Source organism: Bos taurus, chromosome 15 (assembly GCF_002263795.3).
Source record: "Bos taurus isolate L1 Dominette 01449 registration number 42190680 breed Hereford chromosome 15, ARS-UCD2.0, whole genome shotgun sequence".
Classification (NCBI taxonomy): Eukaryota; Metazoa; Chordata; class Mammalia; order Artiodactyla; family Bovidae; genus Bos; species Bos taurus.
The window spans coordinates 78,686,070-78,705,216 of NC_037342.1; the positions used below are offsets into that span (position 1 = coordinate 78,686,070).

Here is a 19,147-nt window from a genome sequence, read left to right on the forward strand (position 1 = left end):
CACTGTTTCCACTGTTTCCCCATCTATTTCCCATGAAGTGATGGGACCAGATGCCATGATCTTCGTTTTCTGCATGTTGAGCTTTAAGCCAACTTTTTCACTCTCCACTTTCACTTTCATCAAGAGGCTTTTTAGTTCCTCTTCACTTTGTGCCATAAGGGTGGTGTCATCTGCATATCTGAGGTTATTGATATTTCTCCTGGCAATCTTAATTCCAGCTTGTGTTTCTTCCAGTCCAGTGTTTCTCATGAGGTCTTTAGCAGCAATTAAATAAGAAAAAGGGAAAAAATGGGTATAAAAATTTGATCATAGCAGTCACAGACCTGACAACAGACAAATGCAAAGTCAGCTTTTGCATATTTTTCTATCTCCAGATATATATTTATGAATATGCATGGGTAATTATGAAAATACATAGATATTGTGAATATGTAAAACATATTATAGACATGTGAAAGTCATGTAATATCGATTTAAAATATCTCTGTCTGAATAATTATCAGAAAGCAAGTGCCAAATGCCGTATCTCACTCACTGTCTTAAAAATGAGAGTTTGATTTCTTGTGTTTATAGCCTGCATATTTCAAGTTCAGGAGATTTATCTCATTAATGAATTTGACTGAAAGGAACTTTTTTTTTTTCATTCTTTATTTTAAAGAATACACTACTATAAAATAAGCTGGTTAAAATACTTGCTCCTTACTTTTTCTTTTTTTATATTGTGAAGAAGTCACTATGCCTTTCTCTTTTATAATTTATATTGCCCTATGTAATATACATGTCTGGTTTTATTCAAGTAACTAATTCAATCCTTACTATTTTCCCTTGAAGCTCATACCTTAAATCTATCAGTGAACTTAAATAGAAATTGTCTGTTTTTATTGTGGATACATCTCTTCATGACAAACTACATTTTTAACCTCAATAAACTGTTTATTGAGACAACTTAAGAAATAATCACAGCCTCCTCTGGGTCAATTAGTGCTGCACCAGTTTCTCTCTCTATGACATATGGTCTGGGGAGCACTAGCTACCTCCCTATGCCCCTTTATGTGTCTCCAAGTGCTCTACATCTTTGGAGAGTAGGATTATTGTCCTAGGAAAGCCTGTTTAAAATATTCACAGTCTTAAACTTGGGCAGTATCTATTTATGCAATCAGTGCATAAAAATTTTAAATTCATTAAAATACCATTCCTTAACCCCACAGAATGGAATTTGGAAATTGTCTAGAATTCACCCTTCATCTAGTTTGTTTATGAGTTAAGGTCACCATATATATATATATATATATATATATATATATATATATATATATAATTTATAATTAGTTGAAAGTTACATACATAAGAGAGATTGTAGTGTTAATTTTTTGCAATATGAGGCTAAACTATGTAAAATAATTCACACATTCAGCCTTTATTTATTGAAGCATTCAGTAAAACCTAACCTTAAGGTCAGATTAACTGCAACTCAATGATGGACCACAGCCTTGTCTAACTCAATGAAACTATGAGCAATGCTTTGTATGGCCACTCAAGTTGCACGGGTCATGGTGGAGAGTTCTGACAAAATGTGGTCCACTGGAGAAGGGAATGGCAAACAACTTTGGTATTCTTGTCTGGAGAACCCAATGAACAGTAGGAAAAGGCAAAAAAGAGAGGACACTGAAAGATGAACTCCCCAGGATGGTAGGTGCTCAACATGCTACCAGAGATCAGTGAAGAAATGACTTCAGAAGAATGAAGAGATGGAGCCAAAGCAAATACAACACCCAGCTGTGGATGTGACTGGTGATGGAAGCAAGGTTCAATGCTATAAAGAGCCATATGGCATAGGAACCAGTAATGTTAAGTGTGTGAATCAAGGCAAATTGGAGGTGGTCAAACAGGAGATGATAACAGTGAATGATGACATTTTATGAATCAGCAAAATAAAATGGACTTGAATGGGTGAATTTAACTCAGATGACCATTATATCTACTACACTGGGCAAGAATCCCTTAGAAGATGGAGTAGCCATCACAGTCAACAAAAAAGTCCAAAAAATGCAGTATTTGGATGCAGTCTCAAAAACGACAGAATGATCTCTGTTGGTTTCCAAGCAAACCATTCAATATCACAGTAATCCAAGTCTGTGGCCTGAGCAGTAATTCTGAAGAAGCTGAATGGTTCTATGAAGACCTACAAGATCTTCTAGAACTAATACTGAAAAAAGATATCCTTTTCATTATAGGGGACAGGAATGTAAAAGTAGGAAGTCAAGAAACACCTGGAGTAACAGATTTGGCCTTGGAGTACAGAATGAAGCAGGAAAAAGCTAATAGAGTTTTGCCAAGAGAACACACTGTTCATAGAAAACACCCTCTTCCAACAACACAAAAGAAGACTCTACACATGGACATCACCAGATGGTCAACACCAAAATCAGATTGATTATATTCTTTGCGGCCAAAGATGGAGAAGCTCTATACAGTCAGCAAAAACAAGTTCCGGAGCTTGTGTAGCTGTGGCTCAGATCATGAACTTATTGGCAAATTCAGACTTAAATTGAAGAAAGTGGGGAAAACTACTACACAATTCAGGAATGATCTAAATCAAATCCCTTATGATTATATAGTGGAAGTGAGAAATATATTTAGGGGCTAGATCTGATAGAGTGTCTGATGAGCGATGGATGGAGGTTCATGATATTGTACATGAGACAGGGAGAAAGACCATCCCCAAGAAAAAGAAATGCAAAAAAGCAAAATGGCTGTCTGAGGAGGCCTTACAAATAGCTGTGAAAAGAAGATAAGTGAAAAGCAAAGGAGAAAAGGAAAGATATACCCATCTGAATGCAGAGTTCCAAAGAATAGCAAGGAGAGATAAGAAAGCCTTCCTCAGTGATTAATGCAAAGAAGTAAAGGAAAACAATAGAATAGGAAAGACTAGAGATCTCTTGAAGAAAATTAGAGATACCAAGGGAACATTTCATGCAGAGATGGGCTCAATAAAGGACAGAAATGGTATGGAATACCTAACAGAAGGAGAAGATATTAAGAAGAACTGGCAAGAATACACAGAAGAACTATGCAAAAAAGATCTCCACAACCCAGATAATCACGATGGTGTGATCACTCACCTAGAGCCAGACATCCTGGAATGTGAAGTCAAGTGGGCCTTAGGAAGTATCACTATGAACAAAGCTAGTGAAGGTGATGAAATTCCAGTTGAGCTATTTGAAATCCTAGGAGATCCTGCTGTGAAAGTTCTGCACTCAATATGTCAGCAAATGTGGAAAACTCAGGAGTGACCACAGGACTGGAAAAGGTCAGTTTTCATTCCAATCCCAAAGAAAGGCAATGCCAAAGAATGCTCAAACTACCGCACAATTGCACTAATCTCACATGCTAGTAAAGTAATGATCAAAATTCTCCAAGCCAGGCTTCAACAATACGTGAACCATGAACTTCCTGATGTTCAAGCTGGTTTTAGAAAAGGCAGAGGAACCAGAGATCAAATTGCCACCATTGGCTGGATCATCAAAAAAGCCAGAGAGTTCCAGGAAAACATCTATTTCTGCTTTACTGAGTATGCCAAAGCCTTTGGCTGTGTGGATCACAATAAGCTGTGGAAAATTCTGAAAGAGATGGGAATACCAGACCACCTGACCTGCCTCTTGAGAAACCTATATACAGGTCAGGGAGCAGCAGTTAGAAATGGACATGGAACAACAGACTGGTTCCAAATAGGAAAAGGAGTTCGTCAAGGCTGTATATTGTCACCCTGATTATTTAAATTATATGCAGAGTACATCATGAGAAACTCTGGGCTGGAGGAAGCACAGGCTTGAATCAAGATTTCTGGGAGAAATATGAATAACCTCAGATATGCAGATGACACCACCCTTATGGCAGAAAGTGAAGAAGAACTAAAAAGCCTCTTGATGAAAGTGAAAGTGGAGAGTGAAAAAGTTGGCTTAAAGCTCAACATTCAGAAAACAAAGATAATGGCATCTGGTCCCATCACTTCATGGCAAATAGATGGGAAACAGTGGCTGACTTTGTTTTTCTGCGCTCCAAAATCACTGCAGATGGTGATTGCAGACATGAAATTAAAAGACGCTTACTCCTTGGAAGGAAAATTATGACAAACCTAGACAGCATATTGAAAAACAGAGACATTACTTTGCCAACAAAGGTCCATCTAGTCAGGCTATTGTTTTTCCAGTAGTCATGTATAGATGTGACAGTTGGACTATAAACAAAGCTGAGCACAGAAGAATTGATGCTTTTGAACTATGGTGTTGGAGAAGACTCTTGAGAGTCACTTGGACTGCAAGGAGATCCAACCAGTCCATCCTGAAGAAATCAGTCCTGGGTGTTCTTTGGATAGACTGATGTTGAAGCTGAAGCTCTAGTATTTTGTCCACCTGATGCGAAGAGCTGACTCATTTGAAAAGACCCTAATGCTGGGAAAGCTTAAAGGCAGGTGTCAAAGAAGATGTCAGAGGATGCGATGGTTGAATGGCATCACCAACACAATGTACATGAGTTTGGGTGGTCTCTGTAAATTGGTGATGGACAGGGAGGCCTGGCGTGCTGCGGTTCATGGGGTCGCAAAGAGTTGGACACGACTGAGCGACTGAACTGAACTGAATCACATATAATGTGTACTCTTCCATTGTTAGTAGTCAGGAAAATGTCTGAGAGATGTTATGATAGAAGAACACAATACACTTTAGTGCACATAGGAGTGGAAGCAGTGACACCACTTAAGATGTGGTTGCAGTAATCTATGCGGGAAATTAGGATTAATGTGGTATGTATATTGTGAGAAATGGCCACAATATTTACATACAGTTTCTCTCCAAACATGTTCCTCTGTTTTCATTCTCAATTTTATCATACATAAAATCAACCACAAGGGAAAATATGATGGGTTTGTAATTCTTCATCTATTTTACCTACATTTGTCAGTCACCAAATTATGCTTACTTTTTCTTCTAAATATTCATTAATTTCACTCATTTCTTTCTACTTTTCTGGGAACTTTTAAAATTTATATCTTTGGAGAAATGTCTGTTTAGTTCTTTCGCCCATTTTTTGATTGGGTCACTTATTTTTCTGGAATTGAGTTGCAGGACTTGCTTGTATATTTTTGAGATATACAAGCTTTGTCATTTGCTTCATTTGCTATTATTTTCTCCCATTCTGAAGGATGTCTCTTCACCTTGCTTATAGTTTCCTTTGTTGTGCAGAAGCTTTTAATTTTAATTAGGTCCCATTTGTTTATTTTTGCTTTTATTTCCAATATTCTGGGAGATGGGTCATAGATGATCCTGCTGTGACCAAAGAAGACATACAGATGGCTAACAGACACATGTAAAGATGTTCAACATCACTCATTATCAGAGAAATGAAAATCAAAACCACTATGAGGTACCATTTCACTCCAGTCAGAATGGCTGCGATCCAAAAGTCTACAAGTAATAAATGCTGGAGAGGGTATGGAGAAAAGGGGACCCTCTTACACTGTTGGTGGGGATGCAAACTAGTACAGCCACTATGGAGAACAGTGTGGAGATTCCTTAAAAAACTGGAAATAGAACTGCCTTATGATCCAGCAATCCCACTGCTGGGCATACACACCAAGGAAACCAGAATTGAAGGAGACACATGTACCCCATTGTTCATCGCAGCACTGTTTATAATAGCCAGGACTTGGAAGCAACCTAGATGTCCATCAGCAGATGAATGGATAAAAAAGCTGTGGTACATATACACAATGGAGTATTACTCAGCCATTAAAAAGAATATATTTGAATCCATTCTAATGAGGTGGATGAAACTGGAGCCTATTATACAGAGTGAAGTAAGCCAGAAGGAAAAACACCAATACAGTATACTAACACATATATATGGAATTTAGAAAGATGGTAACGATAACCCTGTATGTGAGGCAGCAAAAGAGACACAGATGCATAGAATAGTGTACATTAATCTCTACAGATTGAATATTCTCACATCAATTCAATTAATTCATATTAGAATATTTTCTGTACACCTACCCATTTACAAATTACCTTTTGGACATCATATGTTTTCATCTTTGTCCATTGAAATGTGATTACTAATTAATACACTATATTTAATTTAATTTGAGCAGTATGAAGTGAAATAAGATTATTTCTTCACTTAATATCAGTACTAACCTTTACCTAATTATTGCTTACAAAATGTATAATTTTCAGTTTTCAGTAGACACATAAAAATTTTGTTGGGAAATTTCTGTTTAACAAACTAAATTAAAAAATCATCATTATATATTAATATCAAACACTTTCTGCATATTCTTTGCCTAAATTCAGGGCTCTGTTTCTTAGTAACATCCCCCTTTTTGGTTATTTATTGGGATCCATATGATTATTGAATATGGATTATATCATTCCTTTCAACTTGTTTACTTACTTTTTTCCCAACTTTTCCAAACTGTGACATTCCCAGGTATTATAAGCTTGATTTATCTGTCCTAAACACTAATTAATATGGAGCAAAACAAAGCCAAAAGCATAGGTTTCAAACTTCACTACTTTCAGTGAATAAATTATTCATAAAGATTTGAATAAGGCAAAACATGGATTGGTAACTATATATTTGGAAAAGGTGGTAACATTAAACATTCAAATGAGATAAAATACTTGGAAAATTAGATAAACAGGAAGTAGTGTAGTGTATAGCAAACAGGCACAAACAGGCTTAAAGGCAGTGGTGCTGGTTTAGTCTCTAAGTCGTGTCTGACTCTTGTGACCCCATGGACTGTAGCCCCCCAGGCTCCTCTGTCGCTGGGGCTCTCCAGGCAAGAATACTGTAGTGGGTTGCTGTTTCCTTCTCCAGGGTATCTGCCAGACCGAGGGACTGAACCCAGAACTCCTGCATTGCAGGCAGATTCTTTACCAACTGAGCTATGAGGGAAGCCTAACCCAGAGGGATGGTACAGAGAGGGAGGAGGGAAGAGGGTTCAGGATGGGGAACACGTGTATACCTGTGGTGGATTCATGTTGATATATGACAAAACCAATACAATATTGTAAAGTTAAAGAATAAAATAAAATATAAAAAAGAAAGAACATACAATAATTTTAAAAACACATTTTACAAAAAACACAGGTTAAAAATTAGTCTAATGTATATAAGGAGCACACATTCAATAATTTAAAAAAATCTCCCAAAGTTTTAAATACTTGCAAGCTTAATTAAATGAGATTAATTAAATGCAGAAGGCTGAATGAGAGAACAGTGAATATGGTTCTGAATGCAATATGTCAAAACACCCAAATAGCAGAATAACTGTATTTCATCCTGAACACAATGTTTCTATTCCTAAGTTTTACTAGAAAGTAAAGCATTTAGTGGAAGGAGTAGAATATTAGTATTTGTTAGTGAAGTATCTTGATCCCAGAAGTACCTATGATAGAGAAAGTAGAAAGAGACCAACCAAAGAGCAGCTGGCTGGTGCAGTGGAATGCAGGTGAGTCACTTAGTGAAGGAGTGAATCTTCGCTGAGATCAGCCTGTTGCAGGGCTTCCAGGAAGAGAAAAAATATGGACCGAGAGTACAGCCCAGGGTGAACAGACAAATGATTGTATGAATATTCTTCAGACCACAGAGGGCCGTGGACACTTGACCTCAATGACCTTTTGCAACAGACCATGATCTGTTCTGCCACATCCCAGATGACTTGAGCATCACAGCTTCTATCAGGCTCAACTTTTGCAGAAAGAGCAAAGGAAGGCCATGGAGAATTTCCCTTCAAAAATTATATCTGAGTCGATCTTTTTAGCAAACCCTGAACCCCACTAACTTTATCCAGAGTTCTAATAAGCCAATTCCCATTCCACTTTAATATTAATGTTTAGCTTTAATATTATGATTAATTTTGATTACTTATTGTTAATTGATAGATTTCCATAATATGTATGTTACATCCATTCAATATCAACATCTATCAGGTAGAGCTAATTAAATTCTGGAGTAGCTGAATGTGTGTGAGGTGGCTTTGATTGTATAAATTATGTGGAAGACAGAAAGTGAGAAAAGAATAGGAAATTTTTGAGAAGGAAAGAAGGCAAGAGAAGAAAAACTACTGTAAGTGGTGCACTCTAATCAGAGAACAGTTTTCTAAGTTACATTCTTTTATACAAATTCATAATTTCTTTTTTAATGAATATGTTTGTAGGAATAGCAGAAATAAAAGTCAATGTTTTTACTGCTACTATTAAAATGATATTCCTGAATTTTGATTTAAGCATATCCCCAGGAAATTATTCCATGAAATAAAATGAGAATCTCTTCAAAACTAAAAATATGGCATATGTGCTATATAACAATTTATTACAAAATATAAATGGTGAAAAAGGAGGCATTGGAAAAAATAAACTGAACATTCTAAGTTCTTTACTTGGCTAGTTTCATGTGATACTGTTATATTTGTCTTTAAATATGTAATAACTTCATTTCCCTAACTAAGATTACTTTATGAATAAGCACAAATTTTGATAATACAATGGAAATATAAAATAATGAGGTGAAAATTTTGTAATTTTATAACAGTCTGATACACATTTTATATCAGTTAGTTTATACCTAATTGGATACAAGTACTTGAGTAATAATAAAACACGATTAATTAAAAAATATTCTAATGAAAAATAGTAAGCTTGATCCACACTTTAAAACTTCAAAACATGCTCTGTTTAGTCAAGAAAATTAAGGCAACAATCCTAGAAATAAAGGGACCATTTTCCTAGTAATCGCATTCCATAAAGCCCTCTTTACTTCCTTATTCCTGAGGCTGTAGATCAGAGGATTCAACATGGGGATCACCACTGTGTAGAACACAGAAGCCACTTTGTCCTGATTCAAAGAGTAGCTGGAAGTAGGTCTCAGGTAAGTGTAGATGGAAGTGGAATAGAACAGGATGATGGCTGTCAGATGAGACACACATGTGGAGAATGCTTTGCGCCTCCCCTCCCTTGAATGCATATGGAAGATGGAGAAGAGAATGTAGCAGTAGGAGGTGAGAATCACCAGCAGAGCCCCAACCATATTCACACCAGCGAATGTGGACAAGATGCTTTCGTACAGGTGTGTGTCAGAACATGAGAGCTTAAAAATTGGAGGACTGTCACAGAAGAAGTGATGGATGACGTTGGAACTGCAGAATGACAAGCTGCTCACATAACCTGTGTGAACCACAGAGTTCAACAGTCCTGCTGTAAAAGCCCCTGCTGCCATTTTTAGGCAGACCGTCCTGGACATGATCAAGGAGTAAAGGAGAGGGTTGCATATGGCCACATAGCGGTCATGGGCCATTAACCCAAAAAGGATGCATTCAATTGTAGCAAAGGCTATAAAGAAGTACATCTGCAGAAAGCAGCCAGCAAAGGAGATGGTTTTCTTCTCTGATAATAGATCTACCAGCATCTTTGGGGTGATGGTGGATGAATAACAAACATCCACAAAGGACAGGTTAGCCAGGAAGAAATACATGGGTGTGTGAAGTCGGGAATCCATTCTGATTAAGAGGATCATCCCAACATTCCCCACAACTGTAAGCATATAAATCATAGAAAAAAGGCAAAAGAGGATAACCCGTAGCTCCAGTGTGTCTGCTAATCCCAACAGAATGAACTCTGTCAATGAAGTATAATTTTTTCTGGCCATTTATTACAGATATATTATGTGTCAACTTGCATTAGATGGAAACATTTCACTGCTCTATGCTTACATGAAGTAATAGGAATGTTAATGAGGTTAGTGACATATGAGGGGGAAGCTTTGGATAATAGAGTATAGTAAATAGAGCAACTGAAATAATGTAGAAATTAGTGAAAAAATGAATATACGTTGGAGTTTATTAAGCAGTTCTCCATATTAAATGTCCACAAATCCTTGGTCTAAGTCAACTTATTTCACTTCAGTTTTGTGCAAATGCAACATTCCTGTTCCATTCTTTCTCTTATTGCCCATATCCAAAATATACATTTCAGAACTAATCTTGCTGAAGTCTTTCTCATTTTCTGAGGAGGTATTTGTTTAACTCAAATACATTTTTATTCTCACAAAGATGATTCTCTATATTCTTCATTTTCAAAATTTATGACTTGCCACCCAGACATCACTTTTGTGTTCTCCAAGCAGCAAACATAGTCTGTTTAAAATAACCACTACTTTGACACCTATTATATTCTTGAGATTATTATGTAGTATTTTAAAAGTTAGCCACACAACTGTTCTCATTAACAAAACATATTATCAAATCAGTGGCCTATAATAGCAGTCACTATACCTGTCCTCAGCAGGGAACAATAGAGACAGAAGCATGTACCCAATAACATCCTTCCCAGTACTAATTCATCTGGTCTATTGTTTTCTTTCTTATCAGAATCTTCTCTAATAACTCAGTTGAGGCATAAAAATTATAAAGAGACAATTTTCATGTTTGAAGTGAAATGAAACCAGAGATAGTACGGATTCTTTCTGTGAAAAACTTGAGACACATCTTGAATATATAACAAGCTGGATTTTTTTTTTTTCCTGAAAGAGGGTTGGGTAACCATGGGGACTAGACTATAGCTTTTAATTGTGAGTCAATCCTCTAATGGCAGAAACTCCATTCTCAAAAGTAATTAAAATGTGATCACACACAGGTAGATGGAATCACACACTGTGGATTTGCATCATAACTTGATTATGTATCTCTGTGTTACTTGAAAGTTGCTTTTCAAAGATAAAAAATTTTTAAATGGCTATTTACTTGCCTATATTTTAATAATTTTAGCTTATTCCAAAAAGGGTATATAACCCACTACAAAACTATAATCCCCCCCCATGTATGCATAAGTCTGAGTGTGTGTGTGAGTGTAAATGTGTGTATATGTAACTCACCACATTTCTGGGTAAGTTTAACCTGAAATCCACCGCTGTTTGAGTGAAATAAATTGAAGAGATGCTGACTACTAAGTTCATGAATATTCTTCTGACCAACGGGAATTATGTGGGCCACAAAGGGACCTAGATGTCTGAGCTGGATGACAACTTAATGACAGGTCATGAGGTCAGCTGTACCTCATCCCAGTTCACTTGAACACCACAGCTTTTATCAGGTGCCACTTCAGCAGCAAGTGCAAGGCAAGGGCCACGGGGAATTTCTCTCCAAAAACTATACAATAAAGTTAATATCTTAACAAGAGCTGCTGCTGCTGCTGCTAAGTCGCTTCAGTCGTGTCCAACTCTGTGCGACCCCATAGATGGCAGCCTACCAGGCTCCCCATCCCTGGGATTCTCCAGGCAAGGACACTGGAGTGGGTTGCCATTTCCTTCTCCAATGCATGAAAGTGAAAAGTGAAAGTGAAGTCACTCAGTCGTGTCTGACTCTTAGTGACCCCATGGACTGCAGCCTACCAGGCTCCTCCATCCATGGGATTTTCCAGGCAAGAACACTGGAGTGGGACCCCCTCTCAATTTCCTCCTGAGTTCTATTAAGTCACTCCCATTCCACTTTCACATTAAGGCTTACTTTTAATAGTCAGATTAACTTTAAAGGATTTTGTTGGTAGTTGACAGAAGATTACCATAAGCAGGAAATCCATGAGTCTATTATACAGAATATGTCATTTTCACCCATTAAACACTGATATACCTGTTTTGGGACTATGCCCTGATTAAACATAACTGAGTGTGTGTTCATGTGGCTTTGTGTATATGTATCATTCTGGAGGAGAGACTCATAGAAGAATAGGAAATGTTTAAGAAGAAAAGAAAGGAATAGAAAAAAAAACTGGCCTAATTGTACTTTTTAACCAAACAGCTGTTTTCTATATAGAACACTGCCACACAATTCATATTTATACTTAATGAATATGTATGCATTTGTGGAAATAAAGGAAAAAAAGTTGAAGAGTTTACTATGACATTTAAAATAACATTCTTGAATTTTATTTAAGCATATCACCAGGAAATGATTCAGCAAAATAAAATGGAACTATATAATGAATTTAAAATATTTTGCCACTGGTGATATATATCACTTGCAAATCATAAATGGTGAAAACAAACACATCAAAAAAAAGGAAAAGTCATTAAATGGTTTGTTTCATGTGACCTTGTTACTTTTGTCTCTATATACTTAGTCCTTTATTTCCCTAATCTAAATTTCTTTATAAATAAGCCCTATTTTAAGGAGCTAGTGAAATATGCAATGATTAGAAGAAAACTCTATGCTCTTACCTAATAGGATAAATTATATTCATCAAATAAATGCTGTATAATATTAACTTATATGCAGAGTACATCATGAGAAATGCAGGAATGGAAGAAGCATAAGCTGGAATCAAGATTACCAGGAGAAATATCAATAACCTCAGATATGCAGATGACACCACCCTTATGGCAGAAAGTGAAGAACTAAAGAGCCTCTTGATGAAAGTGAAAGAGGAGAGTGAAAAAGTTGGCTTAAAACTCAACATTCAGAAAACTAAGATCATGGTATCTGGTCCCATCACTTCATGGCAAATAAATGGAGAAACAGTAACCAACTATTTTGGGGATCTCCAAAATCACTGCAGATGCTGACTGCAGCCATAAAATTAAAAAAAAAAAAAGTTTGCTCCTTGGAAGAAAAGTTATGAACAATCTGGACAGTCTATTAAAAAGTAGAGAGATTACTTTTCCGACAAAGGACCTTCTAGTCAAAGCTATGGTTTTTCCAGTAGTCATATATGGATGTGAGAGTTGAACTATAAAGAAAGCTAGGTGCTGAAGAATTGATGCTTTTGAACTGTGGTGTTGGAGAAAAGTTTTGAAAGTCCCTTGGACTGCAAGGAGATCCAACCAGTCCATCCTAAAGGAAATAAGTCCTGAATATCCATTGGAAGGAATAATGCTGAAGCTGAAACTCCAATCCTTTGGCCACCTGATGTGAAGAACTGACTCCTTTGAAAAGACCCTGATGGTGGGAAAGATTGAAGGTGGGAGGCAAAGGGGACGACAGAGGATGAGATGATTTGATGGCATTACTGACTCAATGGACATGAGTTTGAGTTAACTCTGGGAGTTGGTGATGAACAGGGAAGCCTGGCATGCTGCAGTCCATGGGGTCGCAAAGAGTCAGACACGACTGAGCCACTGAACTGAATTGAGTATTAAAAGAACATGATTACATAGACAGTGATCTAATGAAAATAAGTTTGACCAGTATTTCAAATTTCAAGACATAGTCTATTTAGGCCTGAACCACTCACAAAATAAAGGAACCCTTTTCCTAGTAATTATATTTCATAAACCCTTTTTTATATCCTTATTTCTGAGGCTGTAGATCAGAGGATTCAACATGGGGATCACCACTGTGTAAAACACAGAAGCCAGTTACTCCTGAGTCAGGGAGTAGCTGGAAGTAGGTCTCAGATAAGTGTAGATGGAGGTGGAATAAATCAGAATAATGTCAGTCAGGTGAGAGGCACATGTGAAGAATTCTTTGCACTTTTCCTCCCTGAATGCATACAAAAGGTGGAGAAGAGAATGTAGGAGTTGGAAGTGAGGCTCACCAACAGACTTCTGACTGTATTCACACCAGGCACTACAGACAAGATGATTTCATACAGATATGTGTCTGAACATGAGAGCTTAATAATTGAAGGGAAGTCACAGAAGTGATGGATAACATTAGAACTGCAGAATGTGAAGCTGCTTCTTCAACTTGTTTGAAACTTGGAGTTCAGCAGTCCTACAGTGAAAGCCCCTGCTGCCATTTTCAGGCAGACCATCCTGGACATGATCAAGGAGTAAAGGAGAGGGCTGCATATGGCCACATAGAGGTCATGGGCCATTAACCCCAAAAGGATACATTCATTTTTGGCCAAGGTTAAAAAGAAGTACATCTGCAGAAAGCAGCCAGCAAAAGGAGATGGATTCTCTGATCATAAATCTACCAGCATCTTTGCAGTGATGATGGATGAATAACAGACACCCACAAAGGACAGGTTAGCCAGGAAAAAGTACATGGTGTATAAAGTCGGGAATCAGTCCTGATTAAGAGGATCATCCTAACATTCCCAACTGTAAGTGTGTAAATCACAGAAAAGAGCAAAAAGCAGATAACCTGCTGCTCCAGTGTGTCTGCCAATCCTGAAAAGACGAAATCAGTCAGTGAAATATATTTTTTTCTGGCCATTTATTATAAATAAGTTAGTGTGTGTGCTTTCAGTTGCTAAGTTGTGTCCGATTCTCTGTGACCCCATGTGCACTGCAGCACGCCAGGCTTCCCTGTCCTTCACAATCTCCAGGAGTTTGCTTAAATACATGTCCATTGAGTCAGTGATACTGTCTAACCATCTCATCCTCCACCACCCTCCTCCTTTTGCCTTTTATCTTTCCCAGCATCAGGGTTTTTTTTGTTTTTCCAGCGAATTGGCTTTTTGCATCAGGTGGCCAAAGTATTGCAGCTTCAGCATCAACCCTCTCAGTGAATATTCAGGGTTGATTTCCTTTGGAATTGACTGGTTTGATCTACTTATAAATGACTGGTTTGATCTCCTTGCAGTCTAAGGGACTCTCAAGAGACACAGATGTATAGAACAGTCTTTTGGACTCTGGGAGAGGGAGTGGGGATGATTTGGGAGAATGGCATTAAAACATGTATAATATCATTTAAGAAATGAATCGCCAGTCCAGGTTCAACGCAGGATACAGGAAGCTTGGGGATGGTGCACTGGGATGACCCAGAGGGATGGCATGGGGAGGGAGGTAGGAGGGGACTTCAGGATGGGGAACACGTGTACACCTGTGGCGGATGTATGTTGATGTATGGCAAAACTGATACAATATTGTAAAGTTAAAAAAAAAAAAAGTCTCCTCCAGCACCACAGTTCAAAAGCATCAATTCTATAGCGGTTAGCCTTCTTTATGGTCCAGCTCTCACATCCATGCATGATTACTGGAGAAACCATAGCTTTGACTATATAGACCTTTGTCAGCAAAGTGATGTCTTTGCTTTCTAATATACTGTCTAGGTTTACCATAGTTTTCCTTCCAACAGTAACATCTTTTAATTTCTACTTAAACTTACATTAGGTATAAATATTTCCTTTTAAAAAGTTTGCTGGACATAATAGAAATAGTAATAAATAATATTAATAAATTATTAATAAATATTAACAAAATAAGAAAAAATATGAGTAAAAACTAAGGACAACAGAGCATACTAAATAAAGTAACCAAAGCAAGAGGAAAATTGATGTACAAGTGAATAAGCATTGACATTGATTAAGCAATTTACTGTGTTGTATCTCGGTTGTATGACTCTCAAATAACTGATCTAAATCCATGTTTCACTTCTGCTTTTTACAAATGCAACATCTATGTTCTATTCTTTCTCTCTTAGCCCACATTCTAAGTACAGAACTATCTTTGCTGAAATGGTCACAGGTATTTGAATCAACTCAAATGGATTTATTTTGTTTTTCATAAAAATAGCTCTCTATATTCTTTAGCCCCAAATTCATGCACCACCACTCTGAAATCACTTCTGTGTTCTCCAAATAGCAAAAATAACTCATTTTAAATAACCGCTATTTTAACATTTTTCATGTTCATAAGAATATTTCTGTAGCTCAGTTCAGTTCAGTCACTCAGTTGTGTCTGACTCTTTGCAACCCCATGAACTGCAGCACGCCAGGCTTCCCTATCCAGCACCAACTACTGGAGTCTACCCAAACCTGTGTCATTGAGTTGGTGATGCCATCCACCCATCTCATCCTCTGTCATCCCCTTCTCCTCCCACTTTCAATCTTTCCTGGCATCAGGGTCTTTTCAAATGAGTCAGCTTTTCTCATCAGGTGGCCAAAGTATTGAAGCTTCAGCTTCAACATCAGTCCTTCCAATGAACACCCAGGACTGATTTCCCTTAGGATGGAATGGTTGGATCTCCTTGAAGTCCAAGGAACTCTCAAGAGTCTTCTCCAGCACCACAGTTCAAAAGCATCAATTCTTTTGTGCTCAGCTTTCTTTATAGTCCAACTCTCACATCCATACATGACCACAGGAAAAATCATAGCCTTGACTAGACGGACCTTTGTTGGTAAAGTAACATCTCTGTTTTTTGATATGCTGTCTAGGTTGGTCATAACTTTCCTTCCAAGGAGTAAGTGTCTTTTAATATCTGTAGTACTTTAAATCAGACGACTGTTCTCTTTACATAACTCACTAACGAATTAATGCCATATACCTGTCCACAGTAGTAAATGACAGAGACAGCACCACACACTTAATAGCATCTGTCTTAGTACTAACTTTTCTAGTCTATTGTTTCCTTTTGTATTATAATAACTATTAACTCAGCTGAGGCACAAAAATAGGAAATTTGTCACTTCAAATAAAATGATAAGCATAGAAAATTTGAATTATATCTTTGTAAAAATTTGAGACAACTTTTGAATACATGCTCACTGCTGCCTTTTTATACTGTTTTTTCTTAAAGAGGGCAGGGTAACCATGGGGACTGATAATAGGATTTAATTATAGAATCAAACCTCTAAAGTGGAAACTCCATTATCAGAAGTAATTACATATGATCACATGCAGGTAGATACAATAAAACACTATGTGGAATTTGACTCATGATGTAGTTACAGATCTCTTTGTTACTTTAATGTTTCTTGTCAAAGTTTAAAAATTATTAATTTTGATTGGTTATTTAATATACTTTTTCTCTGTAGTTTTAGCTTATTCCAAAATGGTGCACATCCCCAATAAAGTTATTATACTTTATCTTCAGTTGAGTTCAGTTCAGTCACTCAGCCGTGTCCTACTCTTTGCGACCCCATGAATCACAGCACGCCAGGCCTCCCTGTCCATCACCAACTCCTGGAGTTCACTCAGACTCACGTCCATCAAGTCAGTGATGCCATCCAGCCATCTCATCCTGTCGTCCCCTTCTCCTCCTGCCCCCAATCCCTCCCAGCATCAGAGTCTTTTCCAATGAGTCAACTTTTCTCATGAGGTGGGCAAAGTACTGGAGCTTCATCTTTAGCATCATTCCCTCCAAAGAACACCCAGGGCTGATCTCCTTCAGAACAGACTGGTTGGCTCTCCTTGCAGTCCAAGGGACTCTCAAGAGTCTTCTCCAACACCACAGTTCAAAAGCATCTATTCTTTGGCATTCAGCCCTCTTCACAGTCCAATTCTCACATCCATACATGGCCACTGGAAAAACTATAGCCTTGACTAGACAGACCTTTGTTGGCAAAGTAATGTCTCTGCTTTTCAACCTTAGTGCAAGGAATTTATCCCATTATTGTGTTAATCCAGCTCATTTTTTGAGTGAAATAAATGAGAAGGGGACACTAACTACATCCATTGATTGAAGAAACTCTACCTGAGCAAGTAGGGCAATAATATGAAAATATAAACAAATTGCATTTGTTTTTTCTTTTCTTTTTTCATTTTAAAAAAAAAATTATTGATTTTTTTAAATTGAAGGATAATTGCTTTACATTTGGTTTCTGCAAAATGTCAACATGAATCAGCCACAGGTGTACAAGGAAACTTATATTACAATATGTAAAATAGATAGCCAATGGGAATTACTATATGCCTCAGAGCACATATGCATTTATTTTTTTGAAATTGTCTGTGATTCTTAACTTACATGGGGATTAACTACAGATTTTTGATATCAAATATACAAGTCACAGGTGAAATAAATTACATTGGGTGTCCATATGAAAGGAGAGAATATTTACAGAAATAAATAAATTATAGGAACATTTTCTTTTGTCATTCTTTCAAAGCAATAGAAATAAAAGCAAAAATAAACCAATGGGACCTAATGAAACTTAAAAGCTTTTCCACAGGAAAGGAAAGTATAAACAAGATGAAAAGACAATCTTCCAACTGGGTCAAAATTTTTACAAACAATGCAACCAACAAGCACTTAACTTCCAAAATATACAAACAGCTCATATGGCTCAATAACAATACCATCAACAAACAGCCCAATCCAAAAATGGACAGATGGCCTAAATAGACATTTCTACAAGGAAGACATACAGATGGCTAACAGGCACATGAAAAAGTCTCAACTTTCTTAATTATTAGAGAAATGCAAATCAAGACTACAATTAAGTGGCACCTCGTATAAGTCAGAATGGCCACATAAAAGTCTAAGTAAGTAAGTGAAAGTCACTCATTCGTGTCCGACTCTTTGTGGCCACATGGACTATATAATCTACGGAATTCTCTAGGCCAGAATACTGGAGTGGGTAGCTGTTCACTTCTCCAGGAGATCTTCCCAACCCAGGGATCAAACCCAGGTCTCCCATACTGCAGGCAGATTCTTTACCAACTGAGCAACAAGGGAAGCCCATTAAAAAGTCTACAAATAGTAAATGCTGGAGGTGTGAAGAAAAGGGAACCCTTCTATATTATAGGTGGGAATGCAAATTGATATAGCTACTATAGCAAAGAGTATGCAGGTTCCTTTATAAACTGAAAATAGAGTTGTCATATGATCAAGCAATTTACTTCTGGGCATATATGCAAACAAAATTATAGTTGGAAAAGATATATGCACCCCTATGTTCATAGTGGTACTTGACTTCTAAACAATCTGCCCTATAATTTACCTACTCATTAAAAGCTCTGAATTCCTTTGTTAACTGTTAGTCTTTGTAAAACATTTTGTCCTCATTTGTAAAGGAATTTCATTCTAATATTCATAATATTTTTCATGTAAGCTTATTTTTACAAAGCATCATTGAACTTTTCCCTCTAATATCAGAGGAAAACAGATCTCTTCACTTGCCAGTACTGACCTGGATTTTTGAGGAAGGATAAGGATATCCCAGGGGCTTCCCCAGTGACTCAGATGGTAAAGAGACTGTTGCAGTGCAGGAGACACCAGTTAGATCCCTGGGTTGGAAAGACCCCCTGGAGTAGGAAATAGCTACCCACTTCAGTATTCTTGCTTGGAGAATTCCACTGACAGAAGAGTCTGGTGGGATACAGTTCATGGGATTGCAGAGTCAGACATGACTGAGTGACTAACACTAGGAAGCATGTTGGAAAGCGAAGAATAATACATAGCGAGCTAAAAGGCATATTCAGAGAG

The 19,147-nt window shown here is 37.3% G+C and overlaps 1 protein-coding gene and 1 pseudogene across 1 annotated transcript; both read right to left on the reverse strand.

Moving 5' to 3' along the window:
• Positions 1 to 8,748: 8,748 nt before the first annotated feature.
• OR5F2 (olfactory receptor family 5 subfamily F member 2) lies at positions 8,749 to 9,705 on the reverse strand. Its single transcript, NM_001390602.1, has one exon. The coding sequence runs from the start codon at positions 9,703 to 9,705 to the stop codon at positions 8,749 to 8,751; it is 957 nt and encodes a 318-aa protein (NP_001377531.1).
• OR5F7P (olfactory receptor family 5 subfamily F member 7, pseudogene) lies at positions 13,261 to 14,212 on the reverse strand (annotated as a pseudogene).

What these genes read in the sequence shown, in the direction of transcription:
- OR5F2 (NM_001390602.1), bottom strand. Translation starts at nt 9,705, where the DNA reads ATGGCCAGAAAAAATTATACTTCATTGACAGAGTTCATTCTGTTGGGA.